The sequence below is a fragment of the Bidens hawaiensis genome, unplaced genomic scaffold, assembly GCF_021521415.1.
Source record: "Bidens hawaiensis isolate Kalapana, Puna unplaced genomic scaffold, B.hawaiensis_p1.1 tig00018482_1, whole genome shotgun sequence".
In the NCBI taxonomy this organism is placed as follows: Eukaryota; Viridiplantae; Streptophyta; class Magnoliopsida; order Asterales; family Asteraceae; genus Bidens; species Bidens hawaiensis.
Window position 1 is genome coordinate 324,577 of NW_027492790.1, and position 23,785 is coordinate 348,361.

The following is a 23,785-nucleotide window of genomic DNA, read 5'->3' on the forward strand; positions in this document are numbered from 1 at the left end:
TGCAGGTCGAGAAGAATAACCATCTTTGCCGGACCTAACCCTCGTGGGAAACATCTACTTAACCCTAAGATTATCCATAATCTGCCGGGGTCACTTAGTGTTTCTTCATAAAAGCAAGCAAATTATTGAACTGATATGATAAGCCAATTCGAGAAGTCTAATCTATAGTACAATACAACACGAAAATTTTCAAATACAACAAGAACAAAAGATAATGTAGCCTGCTATTAAACCTCCACATCAGATTCAGTTTTATGTTTTTATTTCATGTCTTGCGTGTTTTATTTAGTTAATTATGTTATTTGCTTTGGAAGTGGAGATCATGGGATCATGCTATTTGTTTTCCTTTTCGATTTCAACACCGTGTAAGTCCTATTCAAAGGATTATTGAATGAATAAAAAAAGGCAGAGAATAATTAGAATAAAGTTGCGTTTGCTTTTATCTCATGTTTGTGAGTTAGATTATGAATGGCAATCTCAAGAGTAAGGACCAAATTCAATATAACTTGTAAGTCGTGAGTCTGTATGTCGGCTTGAATTTTGAATCACCCTATGAACTAGCTTTAGTGGTGTGACTGCATCGACTTGAATTTGGAATCACCCAAAAATGTGCCTGCGCTGTCTTGTGTGGTCCGAAGGGCCAGCAGGTACCCCATTGAAATAAAAACTTCGTCATGAGGATTAGGTATATTAGGATATCCCATTAGTATTCGAGTTTCGTCATTTGCGTTACCTAGAGAAATATGTGCTTTATGGGTTCAGAAATGAAAGGCTTACAATCTCTGGTAAGTGAACTTCTAACAACTTGTGAAACTCTACATAATCAAAAGCCTAGTGAGCACGTTTATGAGATCTTTGATAAAGGTAACGAGTTAGTGGTGGCAGTGGTGACATGATACCCCCTAGGTTGTGGAGCAGCGATACTGGTTGTGGCGAACAGTGGTGCCGGCCACAATAACCAGTAGGTGGTGGAGCGGCGATAGTGGTGCCGCTGACAGAGAGCAAGTTGTGGCAAACAATGGTGAGCAAGTTATGCCAACCCATTTGCACCATTTATTTCTAGTATTTTAACTAGTTTTAAGTAGATCTAAATTTACATACATGTAATATATAATGATGACCACCACCAATACATGCACTCATGACATACTAAAGTAATTGACTTAGGCCATATGTAATGGGGCTACAATTTGGGCGATTTTGGGCGTAAAGGGACGCGAACACCTCCCCTGGGCGATTTTTGGGCGAAAAGGGGCGGGTGCGAGGTCTTCTCCTCGCCTGGAAGAAGGGGCGATGTTCAGGGTGGTGAGGCCGGCATGTACGGATGTGTGTTATATACATACATATATACATATATATGTTATATATTATTATATTACTAGTTGTAGCCCCTACACCATTACACCCAAAAAACAAATTCTTGCTCCTTGCTGACTGGGCGCCACAAGACGCAATTCACCCCCAATTGTAGCCCCTCCACTACGCATAGCGTTACTAGGTAATTGAAAACATGTGTACAGTCAATTGCATTGGTAGTACTTTAATACTATAGAAAACAGAAACCATCACAAAATACACAAGGCCCTGACTACTAGACCAAGACTATCTGACCACACTTTATTACAACCATGAATACAAAGAACACAAACAAAAAGAACACATCTTCAAGTGTTAAGCTTGTTGTGAAAAGTGACCAAGTCCATATTAGACTCCAACAACCTATTTAAAGCATCGGCACACAATCCATGCCCATCATCAGCCATTGGCAGTCTTACTTCCATCAACGGAACCACCGGATTCCGCGACCCAGATCCCGGCATCACAACACAAGCCATAACTCTCAGCATATTTGAGGCATCAATATCCATGCACACATTAATCTCGGGTACCCCTCGCGGGGCCGCAGGTATCCCCACAACCTTAAAATACCCCAACAGCAACTGCTTCTCAACATCTCCTTGTTCATACACCAGAATCAAAGCCTCAGTTTGGTTATCATGCGCAGTTGTAAATAGCATCTCTCGCCTCGCAGGCAAAGTAGTATTGCGATCTATAATCGGTACAAAACTGTTCCCGTCAGCTCGAATCCCAATGCTATGCGCGTTTATTTGAATGGTTAAAAGGTCTAAACTTCCAAAAGGATCGTTGACACCCGAAGCCAACGCACCTTCTAACGCCGCCCCACGAACAACAGCTTCCATCGGGTTAATATTAATATCCATGTAGCTTTCACTCTTTTTACAAATACCCAACACCATATTCTTCAGTTTCGGGATATTCGAACACCCACCAACAAGAATCACGTCATCGATGTACTCCGGTTTCTCAACCTTGGACTCACGCAGGCACTGTGCTATCAACGAACCACACTTTTCGAAAACGCCTTTGTTGATCTCCTCAAACTCCCCCACCTCAATGACCCTGCATATTCTCGTCCCGTTTCCAATTTCAACATCGATTTTCACAATCTGCTGAAACGATAACTTGTGTATCGCTTCCTGCGTTGCCACGCGAAGGACACCCATGGATTCGATCTCTTCCAATCCGCGGTTCGAAAAGATACAATCCATATCCGGTACAAGATACCGCATCATGTTTTGAACCAAATCCTCCCCTCCAACGCAACCCCCTACCAACGCCTTCATTTGGGAAACACCCCCAGCCGTGGCGATTACCGCCGCATCACAATACCCAGCACCCATGTTGAATATAAGCCCGATTTTCTCACTCCCACTATCCGTCATATTTTTAGCCAGCAGCTGTTGCTTTGCTGTATGTGCATACAGCAAAGCAACAGCTGCTGGCTCAGGCATCAGTCTCAAGACACGAAGCCCCGCCATCGCGCAGGAACGCGCAATGCATGTTAACTGAAACCGGCTAAACGCAGCCGGTACGGTTAACACGGCGTCTCGCACGGGGCACTTGAGTCGAGCTTCCGCTAGGGATTTGAGTTCCGCAAGGTATATCGCAAGCACTTCTTCTGGTGTCGACCTCCACATGTTGTTAACCAAAGCTGCAATAAACGGGTTGACGCCAACACCCAAGGTTTGAATAAGAAATGGAAGCGTTTTGCTGGCTTGAACAACGACGGGGTCGGTGTCGAGGCGTCCGATGAGGCGTTTCATGTTGAAGATGGAGGCACCGGAAAGCATTTCGTAGTCGTGAGACAATTGGTTGGTGACTCCGGATACTGGTGAAGGGTGTTCGTGTCTGAACGTGACGTATGATTTCATCAGCTTTTGGTTACTCGTGTTCCAGACGGCTAGACTGCATTGGCTAGTACCGATGTCGATGCCGATTGCGATTTCAGGGAATGTTGTTTCCTCGCTGTCGGATGCGACAGTGTATCCTACTTCTTCGCTCATTCTGCCTGCCAACCGATTATTAATAAACTAATTTATGGATTATTAAGAAAATGAAAGAGTGAATTGTGTGATGCAGTGAGCGAAATATGAGTGACGTGGGGGCACACATATAGAGGGGATGAAGTAGAAGATTTGAGAAGTTGATGGAAGGCACTTGGGGTTTCTTTCTACTTCTAACTTCTAGACAAACTTATTTGTCAAATATTTTAAACTGTTGTAAAACTCACAATTAAACAAATTATATACATACAAACGTTATGCCTTAAGTAGATAGTTTTTGTTTGAGTTCTGAATGACTAAAATGTTCTAAAAATCGGTATTTTACTTGCTTTAGATTGAGCTAAATGACACGTACAGTCAGTTGAACCGGGTTATAACAGGAGGTTCAACCGGTTAAATAGTTTACCATGTAAGAAAATAATGATCAAATCAAAGAAAATCATATCAACCTATTAGGCTATGCGTAGTGGAGGGGCTACAAATTAGGGCGAATTGCGACACGTGACGCCCAGTCAGCAAGGGGTGAGAATTTGTTTTTGGGGTGTAATGATGTAGGGCTACAAACTGGGCCCACAATATTTTTTTTATTTTTTTTATAATTAAACTAAACATATAATTAAATAAAAAAATACATAACTAAAAAATTATACATAACTAAAAAAATAAATAACTAAAAATATATATATATAACTAAAAAAACATAATATCCATAATATTCGTGAATTTTTTCAATACGTCGTCGTTCCAATAATGCGGCCTATTCGTGTAATGATGTATATAAAAATATACATCTTTTTAGCATCAAATAATCTCTAAAAACTGCAACTTCTATTGTATAATATAGTTAAAATAACTACTTATCATGTTAAAATGTATTTTCAGGTAAATCCAAGCCTCAAACGAAGAAACGAATGAAAAGCCAAAGAAAAACCAAGAAAACAACAAAACATGAGGCTGTGCTTTCAGGAAACATGGGGCTGTGCTTTCAGGAAACACGGGGCCGTGCTTTTGGAAGCACGGGGCCGTGCTTACCTTTCAGAAACGACAACAAGAATTAGCATATGTCAGTAAAAAGCACGAGGGCGTGCCTCAGGAAGCACGGGGCCGTGCTTACCTTCTAGAAACGACAAAAAGAATTAGCACATGTCACTAAAAAGCACGGGGCCGTGCTCATCAAGCACGGGGCCGTGGCCACGTCACAGAAAATACAAAACAAATCTGGCACATATCTTAAAAATGCACGGGGGCGTGCTCATCAAGCACGGGGCCGTGCTTCACACTCTAGATTGCCTATAAATAGTGGCTCTTGTGCCATTTGAAGAGGGTGTCTTGAAAAGAGTTCTATCCGGTTTTCACTTATAAAAACACACACTAACACTCACATAGAAGGTTTAGTGAAGAGTTTGAAGGCTTGGAGATCACCACCATCAACCATCATCACCATCATTAAGAAGGAAGATTCATCTACATTTGGTTAGATCATTCCAAGTTTAATCATGTATTTGTTATCATCATTCATCTTAATGTTTATTATTATGCTCATTATGAGCTAAACTCCTTTTACCATCTAAAATCTATGAGAATCTTTGTTTTACTTGATAATTATATAAAACATGTGGTGTAGTCTAGTAAAGCATATGGTTTTATTACAATTATCTTTTGATGAGAAATGTTTCACCACCTTAAATCACTAATTCAAAGTTGGCGGTTGTCAATTCCATTGGCAATCGTTCATGATCGATTCATGTTCTTGAAAGATAGAAATACTTTGATACATTATCAAAACATGGATCCTTATATTGTACTTAGAAATGATAAGATATAAGTTATGATGTATTTTTCTAAACCTTGGTAATCCGAAAATGGCTTTGCTTAGGATATCAAATTAGTTAAAGAAATCATATGTTAATGGAATGTGTAATTATAACCTACATAAATCAACCAAGGGGAGGTTGTGTGACTAAACTACAACCACCCGAAGTTGTTAGAATTGGTATTTGAGAAATCGAAGTCAATCCTAATCTTTCTACTTTACGAAACTACTTGCCAACTTAAATTGACATCAATGAGATGACATGACATTAGGAAAGGATGGTCTTTAAAATGCGCATGCTATCTCCTTAGTGCCAAAGATGCTCACTTAAGGTTTAAGGAGCTATCTATCATATATTATTATGGCAAGTTTACCACATGTTCAAATATTATTTATCAATGCTAAAATGAAGTGGATTCTTGATCTTAGATGGTAACATTTGCATAATTGAACAACTCGTTTAGAATCTCTTGTCTCGGTCACCAATATATTATATATATAAGTATTTATATTTTATAAGAAGTTTGAAGAAAATTAACCCCAAAATGATTAAAACCTCCGATTAAAGTAAAACGACGATTTATCATTTGAAACATTTGTGTCCACGGATCGATACTTGGTTCTTACCAATACTATTCTACATATACGATAGGTACACTTGCCTATTTTGTGTGTGTTTAGTCTTTGTAGAAATCACTTTTATAAATTTAAAACACGATCTTGTGCAAAAGCTAAATATCCAATCTATCATAATTTTACAAGCCGCGCACACACGCATCATGTAACCCGACCGTTTTGAGGGATTCTTATTCTTTACTCATTTCCCGCAATTTCAACTTAGCGGCATTCTTTTCGTGTTGTTTGTTGGTTTCTCTCATGGTACCGTTGAGTTCCTCGGCAAACTTTTCGTATTTTTTGATGATTTTTCTCATGGTAGCGGTGAATTACACGGGATTTGGTTGGTTCGGGTTGTTTCTGGGATTCATTTTGCTAGATTTTTTAAAGAATTTGGGTATGAATTGTGTATGAATTCTATATGGCCGCTAAAATCTTTTTTAAGGTTAGTTACTACACCGTTCAAACACTTATTGCACTGTTCACTCGTTAAATCAGGTGTACTGTGTACATTGCATCATCACGCAGATTGTCAAGGAATGCGACGCCAATGTCACATTTCCTGCCGCCATTTATTGAAGCAAGCCTTCTTCAGCAGCTCGTGCCTGTAACGTAGGTGTTAACTTGTTCAAAGAATTATTGAACTCGATGACTTTGGGAACTTTATATTCGCTGGTTTTACCGCCAAAATGCACTTCATCAAGGCCTCGGATAACTTTATGTTGTGAAAAACGCGCCATACAACTTGGGTACCACACCACCTCCTCCTTCGAGTCAGGGCATAGTTGTAGATTATATGAGATCGATTTATTCACACAGTATTCGCAAGCTTTATGTGCAAAATTTCCGAAGCAAAACGTGAGGGCTTTAATCGATGTACCAACATTCTCTGAATGGTAGAAACCGTCGTGTTTTGCGACTTTTCCCATAAGTGAATAGAGTGCGTTTTTGATGTTTTGAAGGTGTGCGTAGGTGTTGAAGTTGTTAGCCTGTTGGGAGCAGGTGCTCATATCTACGGTGACGTATGACAGGAAAGTCGGTTTTTGGGTTATTTCTTCCATATTAAGCCCGATAGCCTAGCCACCAAGGATGATATTGGTGCAATTCTCCACCACCATAACACCTTCCAATCATCATAATCACCTATGTTGTCATCCTTGCAACAGTCGATGAAGATAATCAAGATCAAGATGCAAGGCTAAATCGTTCGTGAGCATCTCCGGGAGTAGGGTTGAGTTTGTAAGCAAGACTTTGTGTATTTAAATCTTTACATTGGAACTAGAGTTGATTAATCATTCGGATAACCTTTTATGTTTGTTTATGCATTCAACAGTTTTCGTAACTGAATCTTTTGTAATTTTATCAATTTATTGATTTGTGGTCATCAACTTTTAGGATTAAGTTCTTAGAGTCATTGACCTGTGTATCTTTAGGCATAAAATCACTCACATTTATCAATCCCTAAAGCTGGTAATCAATTAGGTTATTATTCATCCAAACCAATTGTTTGGATTAAGTTATGACAATCAGTTGGGTCAAATATCTAGTCTTTTGATTATAAGTATAATCAATCGAGTTTTCGGAATAAGTTAATCAATTGGTCTAGTTTCTTCACAACCTGAAACCTGGAATTTGATTACTTTTCTCAAACTGTTTTACAACCAAATCAATTTTCAAACTGCTTGACATCGTTTGTCCACCCTATTATTTATCAATAAAACAAGACCATGACTTGCACTTTCCGCCGATTCCCTATAGATTCGACATCTTACTTGCTTTTTCTAGATTAGGTAATTTTGTAAATATTTTTTATTGACCTTCGACATAGATCAAAATGGCATCGTGATAGTATAGGCTTAAAGTTAGAGTATGGCTCGGTAAAACCATAATGAATTGTGGTAAGGCGGCTTCTAGGCTTTGTAGTATGGTCCCACATAATCATATGAACTAATAAATTTTCACACCTTATTTGTCTCGGTAAGCACTAGGGCATAGGTTTTAAGTGGATAACAGTACTGGTGATCGCAGTTTTTTGTGTTAGTTTGTCATTAATTAATATAATTTAAGTGTTTTGTAAAGATAAATTTTGGTTCTAGTTCCATTGTAAATGTTTTTCGGGACGAAAAAGGATAACTGTAGGGATGTGATGTGTGAGTAAAAGAATGTGTTTTAAGTGTTTACCTTCGTGTATGATAATTGTTTTTATATATGGAACACGATTACTTTGAGTGGTTTTATGTCTACAGGTGTTCGGAGCTTAAATGAGCTAATTCAGAGTATTTCAGATGATAAGGACTCAAGTTACGGTTAAAGGAATGCAAACTGAGACGTAAAAAGGCAAACATGTGTCAAGAGAATGAGATTATGGTGGATCTGTCACCATAAGGCAGTGAACATTCATCGTAGCTTCCTATCCCACCGTAAGCTACGGTGACCCACCATAAGCTACGGTGGGGTCTGATGGGGAAAGTCGATTTTTGGGTTATTTCTTCCATATTTAAGCACAATATAGCCATAAGTCGATTATCCTTCATACCCTAGCCACCAAGGGAGATTTTGGGGGCAATTCTCCACTATCATAACACCTTCCAATTATCATAATCATCCATGTTATCATCCTTGCAACAATCAATAAAGATAATCAAGATCAAGATGCAAGGCTAAAGTTCGTGTTGGTGCATAAATGTCAGTAGTTCATATGTCTAATGTCTGTAATCGAGTCTGTAATATTGTTTATGTATTTGTTTGTTTAAAGCGAAGTTGTTGACAAGTTCGCTTAGGCGAACTTGTTAACCAAGCGAAGTTGTTGACAAGTTCGCCTAGGCGAACTTGTTGAACAAGCGAAGTTATGGACAACTTCGCCTGAGGCGAAGTTGTCGTGTATTTATATAGGTTACGGTTGTTCGTTTTAAGGGGTTAAGTTACGTGTAATTCAGTAAGTCAAGTGACGTGAGGTCGAGAGTCTGTAAGTATCACGTGTTGAGTTATTAATATAACGTGTGTTTGTTCGTATCGTATTCCTGTGTTTGTGTGGTTGTGTTCTACGTCCGTAACGATCTACACAGGGATTCCGCACCTGTGTATATCGGGATATCTCGTGTGATCCGTCCAGAGAACCTACAGTTCGTGACCATCTCCAGGAGTAGGGTTTTGTTTGTATACAATATTTGTGAATTTAAATCTTTAAATTTGAACTAGAGTTGATAAATCATTCGGTTTATTAACCTGTTATGTTTTTTTATGCATTCAACAATTTTTCGTAATTGAATGTTTTGTGATTTTATCGTTTTATCGATTTGTGGTCATCAACTTTTAGGATTAAGTTCTTAAAGTTATTGGCTCGTTTTTCTTTAGCCATTAAATCACTTACATCAATCAAACCCTAAAATTGGTAACCAGTTAAGTTATTATTCATCCAAACCAATTGTATGGATTAAGTTCTGTCAATCAGTAAGGTCAAATATATAGCCTTTTGATTATAAGTGTAATTAAACGAGTTTTCCAAATAAGTTAATCAATTGGTCTAGTTGCTTCACAACCTGAAACCTGGAGTTTGGTTACTTTTCTCAAACTGTTTTACAACCAAATCAATTTTCAAACCGCTTGACATCGTCTGTCCAACATATTTAATTAATCAATAAAACATGGCCATGACTTGCAATTTTACTGATTCCCTGTGGATTCTACACCTTATTTATCCTTGCTAATAAAGATAATTTTATAAACATTTTTGATTGACCTTTCAACATCGATCATACACCGGATTTATTGGAGAATTATTGTTATAATTTCTTGGAGTCTTTAGCCAGAACCCAAATCTTAAGTTTAGACGTATGAATTATGTATCCTAGTAGCATTGTTCATTTGTTGGTTCTCAAATACAGGTTTCTTCAATGCCACCTCCGGCTACAAGTCTTAAAAGATTCTGTCATTAAACAACTTTTGCGAACAACGATATAATTTGAAGTCAAAACTGAGATTGACTGTTGTCGACAAGTACTTCTATTTGAAGTCACAAATCTTAACAAATGTGATTTGTGACAAGTACTTCTATCATTATAAACCTGTATTGTAGCAATGAATGCATTTGTTCTGATCGAAACCAACTTTAACGTCAACCAGTGTTTGAAGTCCGGTCGGCTGGTCGGACCGGTCTAACAGGGAACCGGTCCCTATACCGGGTCTGTCACACTCCGGCTTAGGGCCTAGGCGTATGACCAATAGTTGGTACCTGTTTTGTAAATACAATAGAGTTTATGGATTAATTTTAGCGGAAGACTTTAGGTTGACATAATATTAATTTACATTGAAAATTTAAATGGGAATTAAATACCCAAATATTCGTTTACAAAATACGTGATTCATATTACAAGGATTTAATATCCAGAGTTAAGCCATCTTGTTACGCGCTTCTAACTCCATGACGACTCCAATCCTTGCTACTTTATATAAATACTTAATTACCTGCATTGGGTTGAAAAAAATACGTCAGCTATGTGCTGGTAAACACGTTTGATCCCAAAAACATTAAAATAACAGTTACAATACAAATATAGTTTTCTGTACACTCAGCAAGAAGTATTTCATTCTTGGGATTTGTACCACTACCCTACACACACAAAAGTGTTCCCCAAGCCACGTAGCCCAAATAGAGAACTAGTTATGACTGTTAGCCCGCGGCCACGTAGCCTTTGACTGTTAAGGCTGAACAGTTATGTTTGGATCCAGACACATGTGTACTCGATCTGAGTTGCTTTTTATTTTCTACTTTGTATTATAACGTTTTAGAAATCACGTAATCTCATGTAAGCGTTGACTGACTCTTTAAGACAAACAACTCGTTCATATTATAGAGTATAAATATGTTTTGACTGCTTGTAAAGGTTTAACGTATTCACATGTACCGTCTGTGCGTTTGAAACCTTGATTGAATACGAGAATGATATTAACCTACACATAAATAGGTTTTTATAAATATTTGAATGGTGTTTCTTGATTAAGCTATGATTGTTAAGCTTAACCTTGAAATCGTCCATCTCTTTGTTTGTGAATGAAAACACTTTGTTTTATGTGACGTTTGATATAGCATGCTTGGCTTAATAGGTTCTAACATGTTGGTGAGTTTCTCCAATTAAGTAAACGGGACCCTCGGTTTAATGGGATTTGCATGAATTACTTTTCCTTAGGCAAGAAACTCACTACTAGTGATATCACCCTTACAATTTACTACATGTCCGTCAAAATATATCTTTCTTAACATTACTTCTTTAAGAAGTAACGTTTATGAAAACTAGTTTGTGAATGTTTATAAAATGCTTTCAAGGCTAAAGGCCATAGCCTCTATTGTTGTCTAAGCTATAACTTAAATAACTTAAACGTAACTCCTACCTTAGTACGGATACTCAGAATGAAAATAAGAAAAGAGTAAACATGACGGGTAGGATCTTGATCTAACTAGCTTATTTGATTTCTAACTTGATTATAACTTCGTTACTTGCACAAACTACGAAAAAACGGAACGTCGGCTCGTCACGGAAATCGGGCACGCTTCCCTATGTTAACTATGTGAAAGTGGAGGTGTTTTGGGATGAGAATGGGTCAATACCACTCACCCCCTTTTATAGGCAAATTTGGTAACCCATCTCAATACGCGATGGGTTTTTCGTTACCCCGCCGCGTATCGCGATACTGCAATATTACCCTGTCTTATCCTGTGGTGACACGTGGCCTGTCAAATCGTGCCACGTGTTGACACGTGGTTGGACACGTGTACCCGATTGCTTAACGTGGTCATCGCGATACGCGATGATCTTGTTGATTAGACCGTTGCGTATCGCTACGCCGCCAAATTCTGGGTCTTTGTGCAAGTCCATCGCTATACGCGATGGGTGAAATAACTATCCGTCGCGTATCGCGATGAGTTTGAATTTTCAGAATTTTCAATTTAAGTCCTTAGACTTATAAGTTAGTCATTTTTGGTTAAATCCTATGAGGGTACTTTACGCGGTGTCACAAGGTCGGGTCAGTGTATTGAGTCGTTTCTAAACACCCGGCCGGTTTTGCGCGTGGGTGGTCAGTCCGGACCGGTTGACCCCGTGGGTGAACACGTAAAACCTATTTTTTCATTAAATCCAAAATAAAATGTGCATGTCGGGATTCGAACTTGGGTCATTTTGGCGATAGAAGCTTTAATAATTATCCATGAGCCAACCAACCAAGGTTATTTGATGTCTTTATTAATTGATTAAACATAAATCATATATTTAAAAAGCAATGTATAATACATAGATTTTTTTGGAACGACCAACTAAGTAACGTCGGGTACTCCGTACGCGGCCCTTATTGGCTAAAGTAGTCCACGAGTCCGAACGGACGGATCCCCTAGCGGTCTACCTATTGAGGGATTCCCTGAATAAAACCCGACCCCCACGCCCGCCAAACGGCACGACAGCGAGGAGCTGGTAAAACCGGGTGAGATCAGGACTCGAACCATGGCGAGCCAGGGTCATCCCTCATATCTCCCATATAAATTGATGATAGTGAGGTTTGAACCTCCTACCTCTTACTAGTAAAGTGAGTGCTCTACCATTGAACCACATCTAATTTGTCACACCCCAACCTAAGGCGGAAATGTCAGGGCGTGAGCTGATTGTCACTGCTCACAAGGTTACTATCATGAAATTATAAGGCGACAATATCTAATTAATTTATTTATTATCAAACAACATTCATATACAACAAAATTAACGAAAATTACAAATACAAAACCAACTATTCTTATATATGTTTTATCCTAAATTCATCTCTATGTGAGCTTCAGTTCGATAAGCAATCCAAATCTATAACCTGCAAATGCGTACAAAATATATGTTTGTCAACAACACATGTTGAGTGAGTGATCACCAGTTTTGACACAAACAAAATGGTAATAATATATAATGATAGAAGTGAATAAAAATAGGAAAAACTGTTATCTGTGAGTATAACCAATTAAACCATAGCACATACATAAACAATCAACCATAAAAAAAGGGCTAAACCGTTGCCATTCGAATGGGCATTGGCTACCAAAAATGAGGTGTCGGTGAAACCATTGTCAATGTGTCGGACTCCGGCCACTACGACGGTCGTATGATCATACTATAATGAGATTATGTTGGACCTCTCCGAATGCGATTAAAGTAAGCAAGTAAGCAAATAGCAAGTAACAGTCAATCAATCAATTGATACACAACACAAAGATCACAGTTTGCGTTTGAGAAATAATAAGATACATAATATGATAAATGGTACGCAAGTGTCCCCAAAACATTTGAAAACAAGTAAAATAGGGGAGTGATTACTCACCTAATTAGTAGAACAAAACACAAGTGAGGATGTGAGAATGATGAACCCTTCGGAAATTACCTTCAAGGATTCCTAATAATATAATATTATGAATTAATTAATAATGAGATAACATGTATAATGAATTTAGGATTTTGATGAGATTTAAGTTATGGTTGTGATTAATAATAAGGATTGAATGAGTGCTTACTATTGTTTTTATTATTGCAAAACAATATTATTGTTATCCTTTGTTTAGAGGAATTATTACAAAATGTCATCAATCTTATACTTGATAAAATAACTAAGTAAGCCATTTGAATAAATAAATAAATAATTTAAATATATAAACATGGTTTAAGATATGGTAAATATAAGTAAATAAATAATTTATAATAATAATGTCTAAATAGAAATACACTTTGAATCGTCAACGAAGCTTTAAAGATAATGTTTTATTTAACGTTTTTAATATGTTTATCATATTATCGCTTAAAAATTAATATATATATGTGAATATATATATATATACACGGAAACTTGAAACGAGATTAATTTGCAAGAACCGAAAACTTAAAGGTGTCGGTTTAATAAAATAATGTTTTATTAATAAGTAATATTAATTTTAAAGTCCTTAAACAAATTACAACATTAAAATAAATAAAACCTAAAAAAATCAGGATGGTCAGGTTCGAACCCGCGACAATCCGAACTCAACCCACGCACCAAACCAACTGAGCTACCAAGCTAATTAAGTTTTAAACAGAAACTAATTATTATATGTAGGTGCAACCAAAACCCCTACATTGCTATAAACCCTAGAAAATTCAATCCATTAATCCGATATGTTTTGGTTTAATTAAGCTTAGGGTAAACGTAGAGAAGAACGCGGCGAGCAAACCCATGTATTTACTTAATGTCACACCACCATCTTAGGCCTAGGAGTGCGAATCAATAGTTGGTACCACAAGTGTAAATAAATCAGAGTTACGTTAATTTAGCGGAAGTCTTATAAAACTTGTGGGTTTAATTTGTAAATATTTCATTAAACAAAAGTTGGGATTTTAAAAGATTCCCGAACTTAAGTACAAGAGATTACTTGTTTTTATATTACAAAACCACCATCATTTATATATTAAAGTTTTATACAAAACATCCGAGCCATCGGATTTAATATAGCACTTCGATGCTTCCAAGTGCTAATGTTGTTCACCTGCAAAATGTAAGAAGATACGTCAGCAACGAATGCTGGTGAACACGCTGACGCAAAAATATTTTCTTTTACTTTATTACCCCTCGAGACTACGCCTGCCTTGGCCCAACGTGGCTTAGGAATAACAAAGTTAAATAACACATTATAAACATGCGCCTCTACTCTAGGTCACCTCAGCAAACACCGCAACGTTCGACTTAGTTAAGTACTCGTAAATATACACATCGGTCGTACTCCCTTCAGGAGAGCGTCCTACGACCAAGGGTGGTGCGATGTGCCCATTTATCGTGTAGTACCACCTATGTAAGGATCCAGACATACGTATACCACAGCCTGAGGGCTAGGCTTATACCCTTTATTTATAACGGTTTTAGGAACACATAGTTCCTTGTAAACAATTTCATATAACAAGTTGGACTCATTTTAAAATAAGTAAAAGTTTGGGGGCGTATTCACCTTTTCTCTTTAGGATCGGCTTCACTCACCGTCCAAGGGTCTTTCCCTTCTTTATCTCGCACCTATAGTACGAGTATAAATATTTGTTAGTCGGATACACGCTTAAGACCTTTAGTCTTATTTTATATCTCAACCTCGATGAACCTTTAGTTCATTTTCTTTTACTTGAAAACCTTTAGTTTAAAAGTAAATTATAAACCTTTAGTTTATATTAAAAACCCGACGTTTCTTCTTCTCCAAGAAACGTATTCTTTTTCTTTTATTATTTAAGAATACTCATTATTCATTAAATAATATTTTCATAACAAAGAGCATACATATATACGTATTTATATTCAATATCTTATATTTCTTTATTTCTTTGTTATGTTTATTTCTCTTTTATCGAGGTATCGAGTATAACCTCGACTTAAGGCTTAAGCCTTTAATATAATATTATATTATATTGAACTTGTCGTTACGCCTAACCTTTATTGGCGTATTGGAAACCCTATGAAATCGAGCAGCACTCTTACGCCGATTTACTTCTTGATCGATCTTTGGCACTTCAACGATAGCACCAATCTTCGACAGTCGATGGCACGCCTTTCGAGAAAAAACGCCTTTCTTGGTTGAATGTGGGTGGAGGGTGTCACGTATTTCGAGGAAACTTCGGTACACAAACGAGGGATCGTACACGTTTATTGAGAAAGTATGGCACGCTTATCGAGGTATGGCTAGAGAGAGAGTAGAGAGATGTGAGAGCAGATTTGAGATGCCCATGGTCACTATTTATAGGCAAAAGTTTGGATCCATCGCGTACCGCGCCCGGTCCCTAGGCACCCCTCGCGTACCACGACGTAGCCTAGGTGAGTCACCCAGTAGGTATGCCACGTGGCGACACGTGGCAGACACCGCTCCACGTGTCGGCAGTGTTGCCACGTGGTGCCACATGGCGGCAGACGTTGCCACCGTGTGCCACATGGCACACGTGTCACATTTTGTCAGACACCCCATCGCGTACCACAATGGGTGTTTCTTTTGATCCGGCGCGTACCGTTATGGGTCAAGAAAACAAAATTTTCATTTTTAACCCTCAAATTTGGAATTTGGCCATTTTAGTCCTTAGACTTTGGAAAGTTGATACTTTGAACTCGAAATTTTCACGTTGTTACATCCTCCCCACCTTGAAACAAATCTTGTCCTCGAGATTTCTTTATAAGAACAAGTGGGGGTATTTCTTTCTCATTTCCGGTTCGAGTTCCCAAGTATATTCGGGCCCTCTACGCGAGTCCCATTTTACTTTCACAATTTTCAACGTTCTTTTCGTTAATTTCTTTGTTTTCGAATCTTCAATTTGAATTGGTCGTTCTACGAATTTTAAGTTTTCATTTATTTCAACGTCTCTTAATGGCATCGCTAACGATTCATCGGTCAAACACTTACGCAGATTCGAAACATGGAATACATCGTATATCCCTTGCATTTCCTCAGGCAGTCGCAAACGGTATGCAACAGTGCCGATTCGTTCAAGTATTTCAAAAGGTCAAACGAATCGAGGACTTAATTTTCCTTTCTTACCGAAGCGAACAACGTCTTTACAATGCGAGACTTTAAATAAAACTTTGTCACCGAATTTGAATTCCAACGGCTTACGACGGATATCGGCGTAACTCTTTTGGCGATCACGTGCCGTCTTAAGTCGTTCTCGGATTTGGAGAATCTTGTTGGTGGTTTCTTGGACTATCTCGGGTCCAGAAAATTGACTGTCTCCGATTTCAGACCAACACACAGGCGTTCTACATTTTCTTTCATATAACGCCTCAAATGGTGTGGTTTGAATACTTGCGTGATAGCTATTATTGTACGAAAATTCCATTAGGGGTAAGTGGTCATCCCAACTTCCAGCTAAGTCGATCACGCAAGCGCGGAGCATATCTTCCAACGTCTGAATCGTCCTTTCGCTTTGCCCATCAGTTTGTGGATGATAGGCGGTGCTAAGGTTCAACTTTGTACCAAGTGCTTGTTGGAAGCTTTTCCAAAAGTGAGACGTAAAACGAATGTCTCGATCAGATATTATAGACACCGGCACTCCATGAAAAGCAACAATGGTATTTACATAGATACGCGCTAATCTATCCATAGAGTATGACTCATTAATGGGTATGAAGTGTGCGGATTTCATGAGAAGATCCACATTACCCATATTGCATTGTGTTGTCGAGTCGTTTTCGGGAGTTTGGTGATGAAATCCATAGTGATTAACTCCCATTTCCATATAGGAAGTTCGGGTTGCTGAAGCAATCCTGAAGGCTTTTGATGCTCAGCATTGACTTTTAGACAAGTCAAACATTTCGCAACATGCGAAGCGACATCCCTTTTCATTCCATTCCACCAATAATTTGCTTTGATATTGTGGTACATCTTATCACTTCCGGGATGCATCATGTATTTTGACTTATGAGCTTCGTTCCAGATTGTCTCTCGCAAACCTCCAACGATTGGTACCCAAATCCTATTGCCAAGTCTAAGGATACCATCATCACCTTTGACTAGCGAGTCAATGGTGCCATTACGTTTTTTCGTCGGAGATTTGGTTTTCATCAATTGCTTGAGTTTGCGCGGATTTGATTTGTTCGAAAAGATCGATTTGAAGTTCTAGGCGCAATGCTCGAACCCTTTTGGTCTTCTCATGTTCCTTGCGACTTAAGGCATCGGCCACAACGTTGGCTTTGCCTTCATGGTAAACAATCTCTCAATCATAGTCATTGAGTGTTTCCATCCATCGTCGTTGGCGCATGTTGAGCTCTTTTTGATCGAAAATGTGTTTCAACCTTTTGTGATCAGTGTACACGGTAAATCTTACTCCATAGAGATAGTGGCTCCAAATCTTAAGTGCAAAGATTATGGCACCCAACTCTAGATCGTGAGTTGTGTAATTCTTTTCATGTACATTGAGTTGACGAGAGGCGTAAGCGATAACTTTCTTGCGTTGCATTAGTACACATCCCAAACCAGAATGGGACGCGTCACTAAATACCACAAAATCCTCAGTACCTTCTAGCAAAGCCAAGATAGGTGCTTGGGTGAGCTTTTGTTTAAGTATATCGAACGCCTCTTGTTGCTTCGTTCCAAATTCATATTTGATATTCTTTCAAGTTAAAGAAGTTAAAGGAACAGTGATTCGAGAGAAATTTTCGATGAATCTACGGTAATAGCTGGCCAATCCCAAGAAACTTCGAATCTCGTTTGGCGACTTTGGGATTTCCCACTTAGAAATTGCTTCAATCTTAGCGGGATCTACTTGAATATCGTTGACGTTAATAATGTGACCAAGAAATTGCACCTCGGTTCTATGAATTTCAAGCAAAGTTCGGAGGTGGACTTCATGATCAGCCTTTGACTTAGAATAGATAAGTATATCGTCAATGAATACGATAACAAATTTATCCAAGTAAGACTTACAGATACTGTTCATCATGTCCATGAATGCGGCCGGTGTAACATCCCCAAAATTTTGGTCCAAATTTGACAACTAAGTAAAGTTGAAGAATCAAAATTATTCCCTAAAATAAGTCTTGGGAAAATTTAAAGAAAACAAGATCATTCTATAAGGAAATATAATATCCCATAAATAAAGTCATCTAATGTTAAAGATATGGAATAAGGAAATTCCATCCCACATTGAAGTTGTAAGAAAGTGGAAGCATTCCACATGGGTATAAATAAGGAAGTTAAAACCCATCCCACATGGAAAGTGGTAAACAAATGGAAGCTCTTTATAAGGAAGAGATTTTCCATAATAATATTCTTATATGCATAGCATGCAACCAGTGGTCCTAGCGGAGGGTGCGAAGCACCCGACGTGCACGGGCTCGGGCGAAGGGCGTTGGGCGATGGGCGCAATATGGCGCTTTGATGGCGCACTTCGCACGCTCGCATTGCCGCGAGCCGCCTTAGTATTTTTGGACAACGAGAATCGGACTATAAATGACAAGCTATCAAAGACAAGGGACAAAAAGTGAAAAATAATATTTAAGGACCCATCGCGCTACGGCGATGAGTCCAAGAAGACGGTCATCGCGTACCGCGATGGACCGTGATGACTCAGGGACACATGTCACACTCTGGTGACACGTGGCAGCAGGGAAGGACACGTGGCAGGCAACGTGGCGCTCATGCAGAAAATGGCGGCGTCGCGGTACGCAACGGCCAAGGAAGAGGACCCATCACGTACCGCGACGGGGTCCAAATTCAGCCTATAAAAGGGGGGCTCACGGCTCCTTCATTCTTACACCAAAACTTTCTCTCTATAGATTTACTCTCTCACTACCTTGGTTTCCGTGCTGTAACATCCTACTTTCGGTTATATTAATAAAATAAAGTTCGTTTATTTTATAGCGGGTCGTTATCGGTTTAGTTGAATAGAATACGAGATGGACTTGTGTTGGGTAAATGGATATGGGTTATGGACTTGGGTATGGAGGAATGAAGGAAAGACCATGGGCTTAAGCCCATGATCAAAAATATATATACCCTTAAATCCTCCATTTAATTCACTTACACATATCCCTTACACCATTCAAAACACACACTTAAGATTCACTCTCTAATTCTCTCTCTCTCAACCGATATCAAGAAGGAAACCGAGAACCGACTCGAGGTAATGATAATATTATATTGTATGAGCTTAACCCGTTAGATATAGTTGAGAAACGACGAGCCGACACCGTTTAACCGTTTAAATCACGAGATCTTGGTGGAATCGGGTATAAACCGAACCTATGATGAGCTTAGGGATCACCCTAGCTCAGATCTGGATCGAACGGGGCGAAAAACGGTGAAAAACGAGTTAAAACTCGTTTTTCCGGTGAGTTCGCGTTTTTCCGGCGGCTTTCCGGCAATGGCGGCGCCGGAAAGGCGGCGCCGGAAAAGTTAATACGAGGTTACGGGTGTCAGGGAATGTTCTGACATCCCCCGACCTAACCCTAGTTCGCTAGGGAGTAATTGACGAATTAGAAGCGATTCGCTAGCTGATTCGTCTAAGGGAATATAACGAACTAGCTTTGATTCGTGTACTAATTCGTTAAGGAAAGATTAGCGAACTAGCATTCGTTATGGAAATAAGGGCGAACTAGGCCATTCGCTAAGGCCATTCGCTAAGAGAGGGACGAATGAACCCCCTTCGTTATAGGGTTCATTCGTTGACCAGATCAGTTCGTTAAGGTCCAATTCGCTATAAGGACCAGTTCGTTAAGATGCCTAATTCGTTACAAAGGCAGATTCGCTATAATGGCTAATTCATTATGAATTCCCATTCGTTAAGAACTGAGTGACGAATTAGAACTTTGAAAGAATGACAGAACAGTCCCTGGACTTAGAAAAGAATGATTTTCTAAGTGATAAGACAGCTTAACCCCAACCAGGGGCTCTGCCCCTTGGACCCCGCTAGGGGCTGCCGCCCCTAGAACCCCGCTGCCAGGGGCGCTGCCCTCGGACCCCCGTTTGTTGAGGGTAATGATTAAACTAGAAAAGCAATATGTGTAGTGATATTTTACTGAAACATATAATTATTATACAGTTAGTCGTGCACAGCTCAAGAAGGGAATAACGATTAACGGAGAGTGTAACAGGATTCAGGTGAGTTTCTAGCCCCACTTCCTTGTTATGTTTTCGGGGCTGTGTGCATACTCGATGTGATAGTTAATACACTTATCTTAAGTGGTAAGTGTATGCCTTGTATGATGATTGTTTGACGGTGCGTGAACGATCTTCGGATATTGCATGTACCGTCAGGTGGTAGTTAAGATATGATTGATAAGTATGATGAAAGATATGATGTATGTATAAATATATGATGTATGCATAATGTATGTATGTTATGATGATAGTACGTGAACGCTCTTCGGAGATTGCACGTATTGTCAAGGAAAGTATGTATGAACAGGTACGGTACAGTTACACGAAACAAAGGGACCAGACCCTAATAGTATCTGTGATGTTAGGGACCAGACCCTAATAGTATCTGTGATGTTAGGGACCAGACCCTAATAGTATCTGTGATGTTAAGGACCAGACCCTAATAGTATCTGTGATGTTAGGGACCAGACCCTAATAATATCTGTGATGTTAGGGACCAGACCCTAATAATATCTGTGATGTTAGGGACCAGACCCTTATAATATCTGTGATGTTAGGGACCAGACCCTTATAATATCTGTGATGTTAGGGACCAGACCCTTATAATATCTGTGAGGTTATAGGGCGAAAGGTTCTTTAAAACGTATGATTATGTATGTAAAGGAAGTATGAAGGTAAGAATGAAAGTATATGCACTTACGTGTGTATGTAAGAAAGTTAAGAGGTTAAGTATGAAATGTAAGATGGTATTGTATGATTATGTGATTAACTAGAACTCACTTAGCGTAGCTGACTTTTAGTATGCACGCAGGTGAGTAGGATGAGGCAGCTCGCTTGAGGAGACACGTGGCACTGAAAAAGGGGCTGGCATCGGAAGACTCAAGACGTTTAAGTTTAATGTTTTGTTTATTTTGAAAGACAAGATGTTGTTTTAAGACAAGAGGTGTTTTGTTATCAAATGTTTTATGAAAGCTTTTATATTCCGCGAATGTTTTAATTAACTCTGATATTTAGAACTGCATTTATGAGTAAATCCAACACGAAAGTAGGGCTACCGGTAACGGGGCCTTACACATGCCGACCCGACAATCGTTACCTCGTAATCTGTGCCATACACCAACGATACCTCGAAGTGCGTGCCACACAAGAATAACCCGACAATCTATCTCGAAGTACGTGCACGACACGACGAACACCATATGTCGCCTCGTTTTACGTGCCAACCTTGAAGTTCGTGCCAAACTCTAGTATGCGATAAGAAGTAGTAGAGCTGCTCAATCAATCTTAGTAATTAAACTCCGAATATGGGTATAAGGTAGGGGTTCTGCTAAGTCATTATATTATTATTATTATATTATATGGCTTAAACCATAGTCGAGGGTATAGCCCAAACCTTGATCATAAGCTTTTAATATACAAAGGATTATAGTAATGTTTCTTAAAATTAAGAAACACATAATTTTCATTCATAAGGATATAGTCAAAATATAGTTTCTTAACGATTAAGAAACATAGCATTTCATACACAAGGAATATACTAAAAACATTGTTTCTTTATGATTAATAAACATAAGATTTTACATTCAATACTAGCAGTCAATGAATGTTTTTTCTTGAAGAAGAAATAGATTATAGATGTTTCTTCATGAAGAAGAAACTCAGCATATGATTTGGTAAATAAATAAAAGACTATATGTCTCAATATTTTATTCAAACAAATGATCAATCAAGGTTTAAAGCTATCAAAACCAGACTAAGGGTCTGTACCCGGATCAAGTCACGATCTGGATATTTATATGAACCTAATTTTAGGTTAATCAATCAATCAATCATTCACAGTCAAGGTTTCAAACGAGATCACCAATCATTCAGAACAGACAATCATAGGTGAATACGTTCAAACCTTTTATAATGTGAATACGTTACCCTTTTCAATCAGTCAAAACATATTTATACTTGATAAGATAAACGGGTGTTTGTCTTAACGAGTCAATCAATGTCTACATGAGATAATGAAATCTCTAAAACGTTATAATACAAAGTGGAGAATAATATCAACTCAGACCGAATACGCATGTGTCTGGATCAAAACATAACTATTAAAGCTCAATCAATCAATCAAAGGCAATGAAGCCGCGAGCTTAAACGGTCATGACCAATTCTCAGTTTAGGGTCGTTTGGCTCGGGGAATACCTTTGTGTGTGTAGGGCAGTGGTACATATACCGGAAATAGAAATGCTTCCGCTGAGATTGTCAAGAAAACTACGTTTGTATTATAATGTCATTCAAATGTTTTATAGAGTCATACGTGTTCACCAGCATATAGCTGACGTATTTTTCCCACATTTCAGGGAATACAGATTAGTACAGGTAGCAAGACATTCATGGAGATAGATGCTCGCAAGGTAATGATGGCTCAGTTTTTAATTATTAAAATATTGCAAACAGTATTTCTACAAGCTTTATAAATCAAACACCGGGTATTTATTATCCGAGAAGTTTTCAAATAAATTAATAAGTTATTCAACCAAAGTCTTCCGCTAAAATAACCCGCAACTCTTATATATTTACAAAACAGGTACCAACTTGTGGTCACACGCCTAGGCGCTAACCGGGGTGTGACAGCCGGAGCATTAGTGAGTCCAAACGGCATGACCGTGAACTCATAGTGACCATATCTTGTTCGAAACGTGGTCTTTGGAATATCTTCGGATTGGACTTTAAGTTGGTGATAGCCGGAACGAAGATCGATTTTAGAAAAGAAGCTAGCACCTTGAAATTGGTCAAAAAGATCATCGATACGAGGGAGTGGATATCGGTTTTTGATTGTGACTTTGCTTAGCGCACGATAGTCGATACACATTCGCATGGAACCATCCTTCTTCTTGACAAACAGGATTGGCGCTCCCCAAGGTGACGAACTCGGTCGAATGAAACCCTTTTCCAATAGCTCATCGAGTTGTTTCTTTAAGTCCTTCATTTAGTTGGCGCTAAGCGATACGGAGCTTTGGCAATAGGAGCAGTACCGGAAATAAGATCGATCCGAAATTCTACTTCGCGGTCGGGAGGAATTCCGGGAAGTTCATCAGGAAAGATATCAGAAAAGTCGGAAACGATAGGAACATCTTTGATTTCTTTTGTCTTGGACTCTTCGGCGACGTAGGCCATGAATGCGAGGCATCCTTGATTTAAAAATTTGTTAGCCCTTAGCATGGAAATTATGCTAACTTGGCCAGCGTCTTTGTCCCCTTCAATTCGAATCGTTCGTTTATCGGAGGCTTGAAGTTCAATGGTTTTGCTATTGCAGATGATACGAGCATGGTTATCGGATAACCAATCCATACCAAGTACAATATCAAAACCAGCCAGACTCATGGG

The 23,785-nt window shown here is 38.8% G+C and overlaps 1 protein-coding gene and 1 pseudogene across 2 annotated transcripts in view; both read right to left on the reverse strand.

Annotated features, from left to right (window-relative positions):
- Window positions 1-1,541: 1,541 nt before the first annotated feature.
- LOC143556131 (heat shock 70 kDa protein 8 pseudogene) overlaps window positions 1,542-23,785 on the reverse strand; it is an 83,410-nt pseudogene continuing 61,166 nt past the window's right edge. The window contains exon 2 of the transcript XR_013139325.1: window positions 1,542-3,392. The product of XR_013139325.1 is annotated as a heat shock 70 kDa protein 8 pseudogene (transcript). The remainder of the gene's footprint in view (window positions 3,393-23,785) is intronic.
- LOC143556136 (cysteine-rich repeat secretory protein 1-like) lies at window positions 6,366-6,854 on the reverse strand. Its single transcript, XM_077045549.1, has one exon. It carries the CDS (start codon window positions 6,852-6,854, stop codon window positions 6,366-6,368), a length of 489 nt encoding a protein of 162 aa, XP_076901664.1.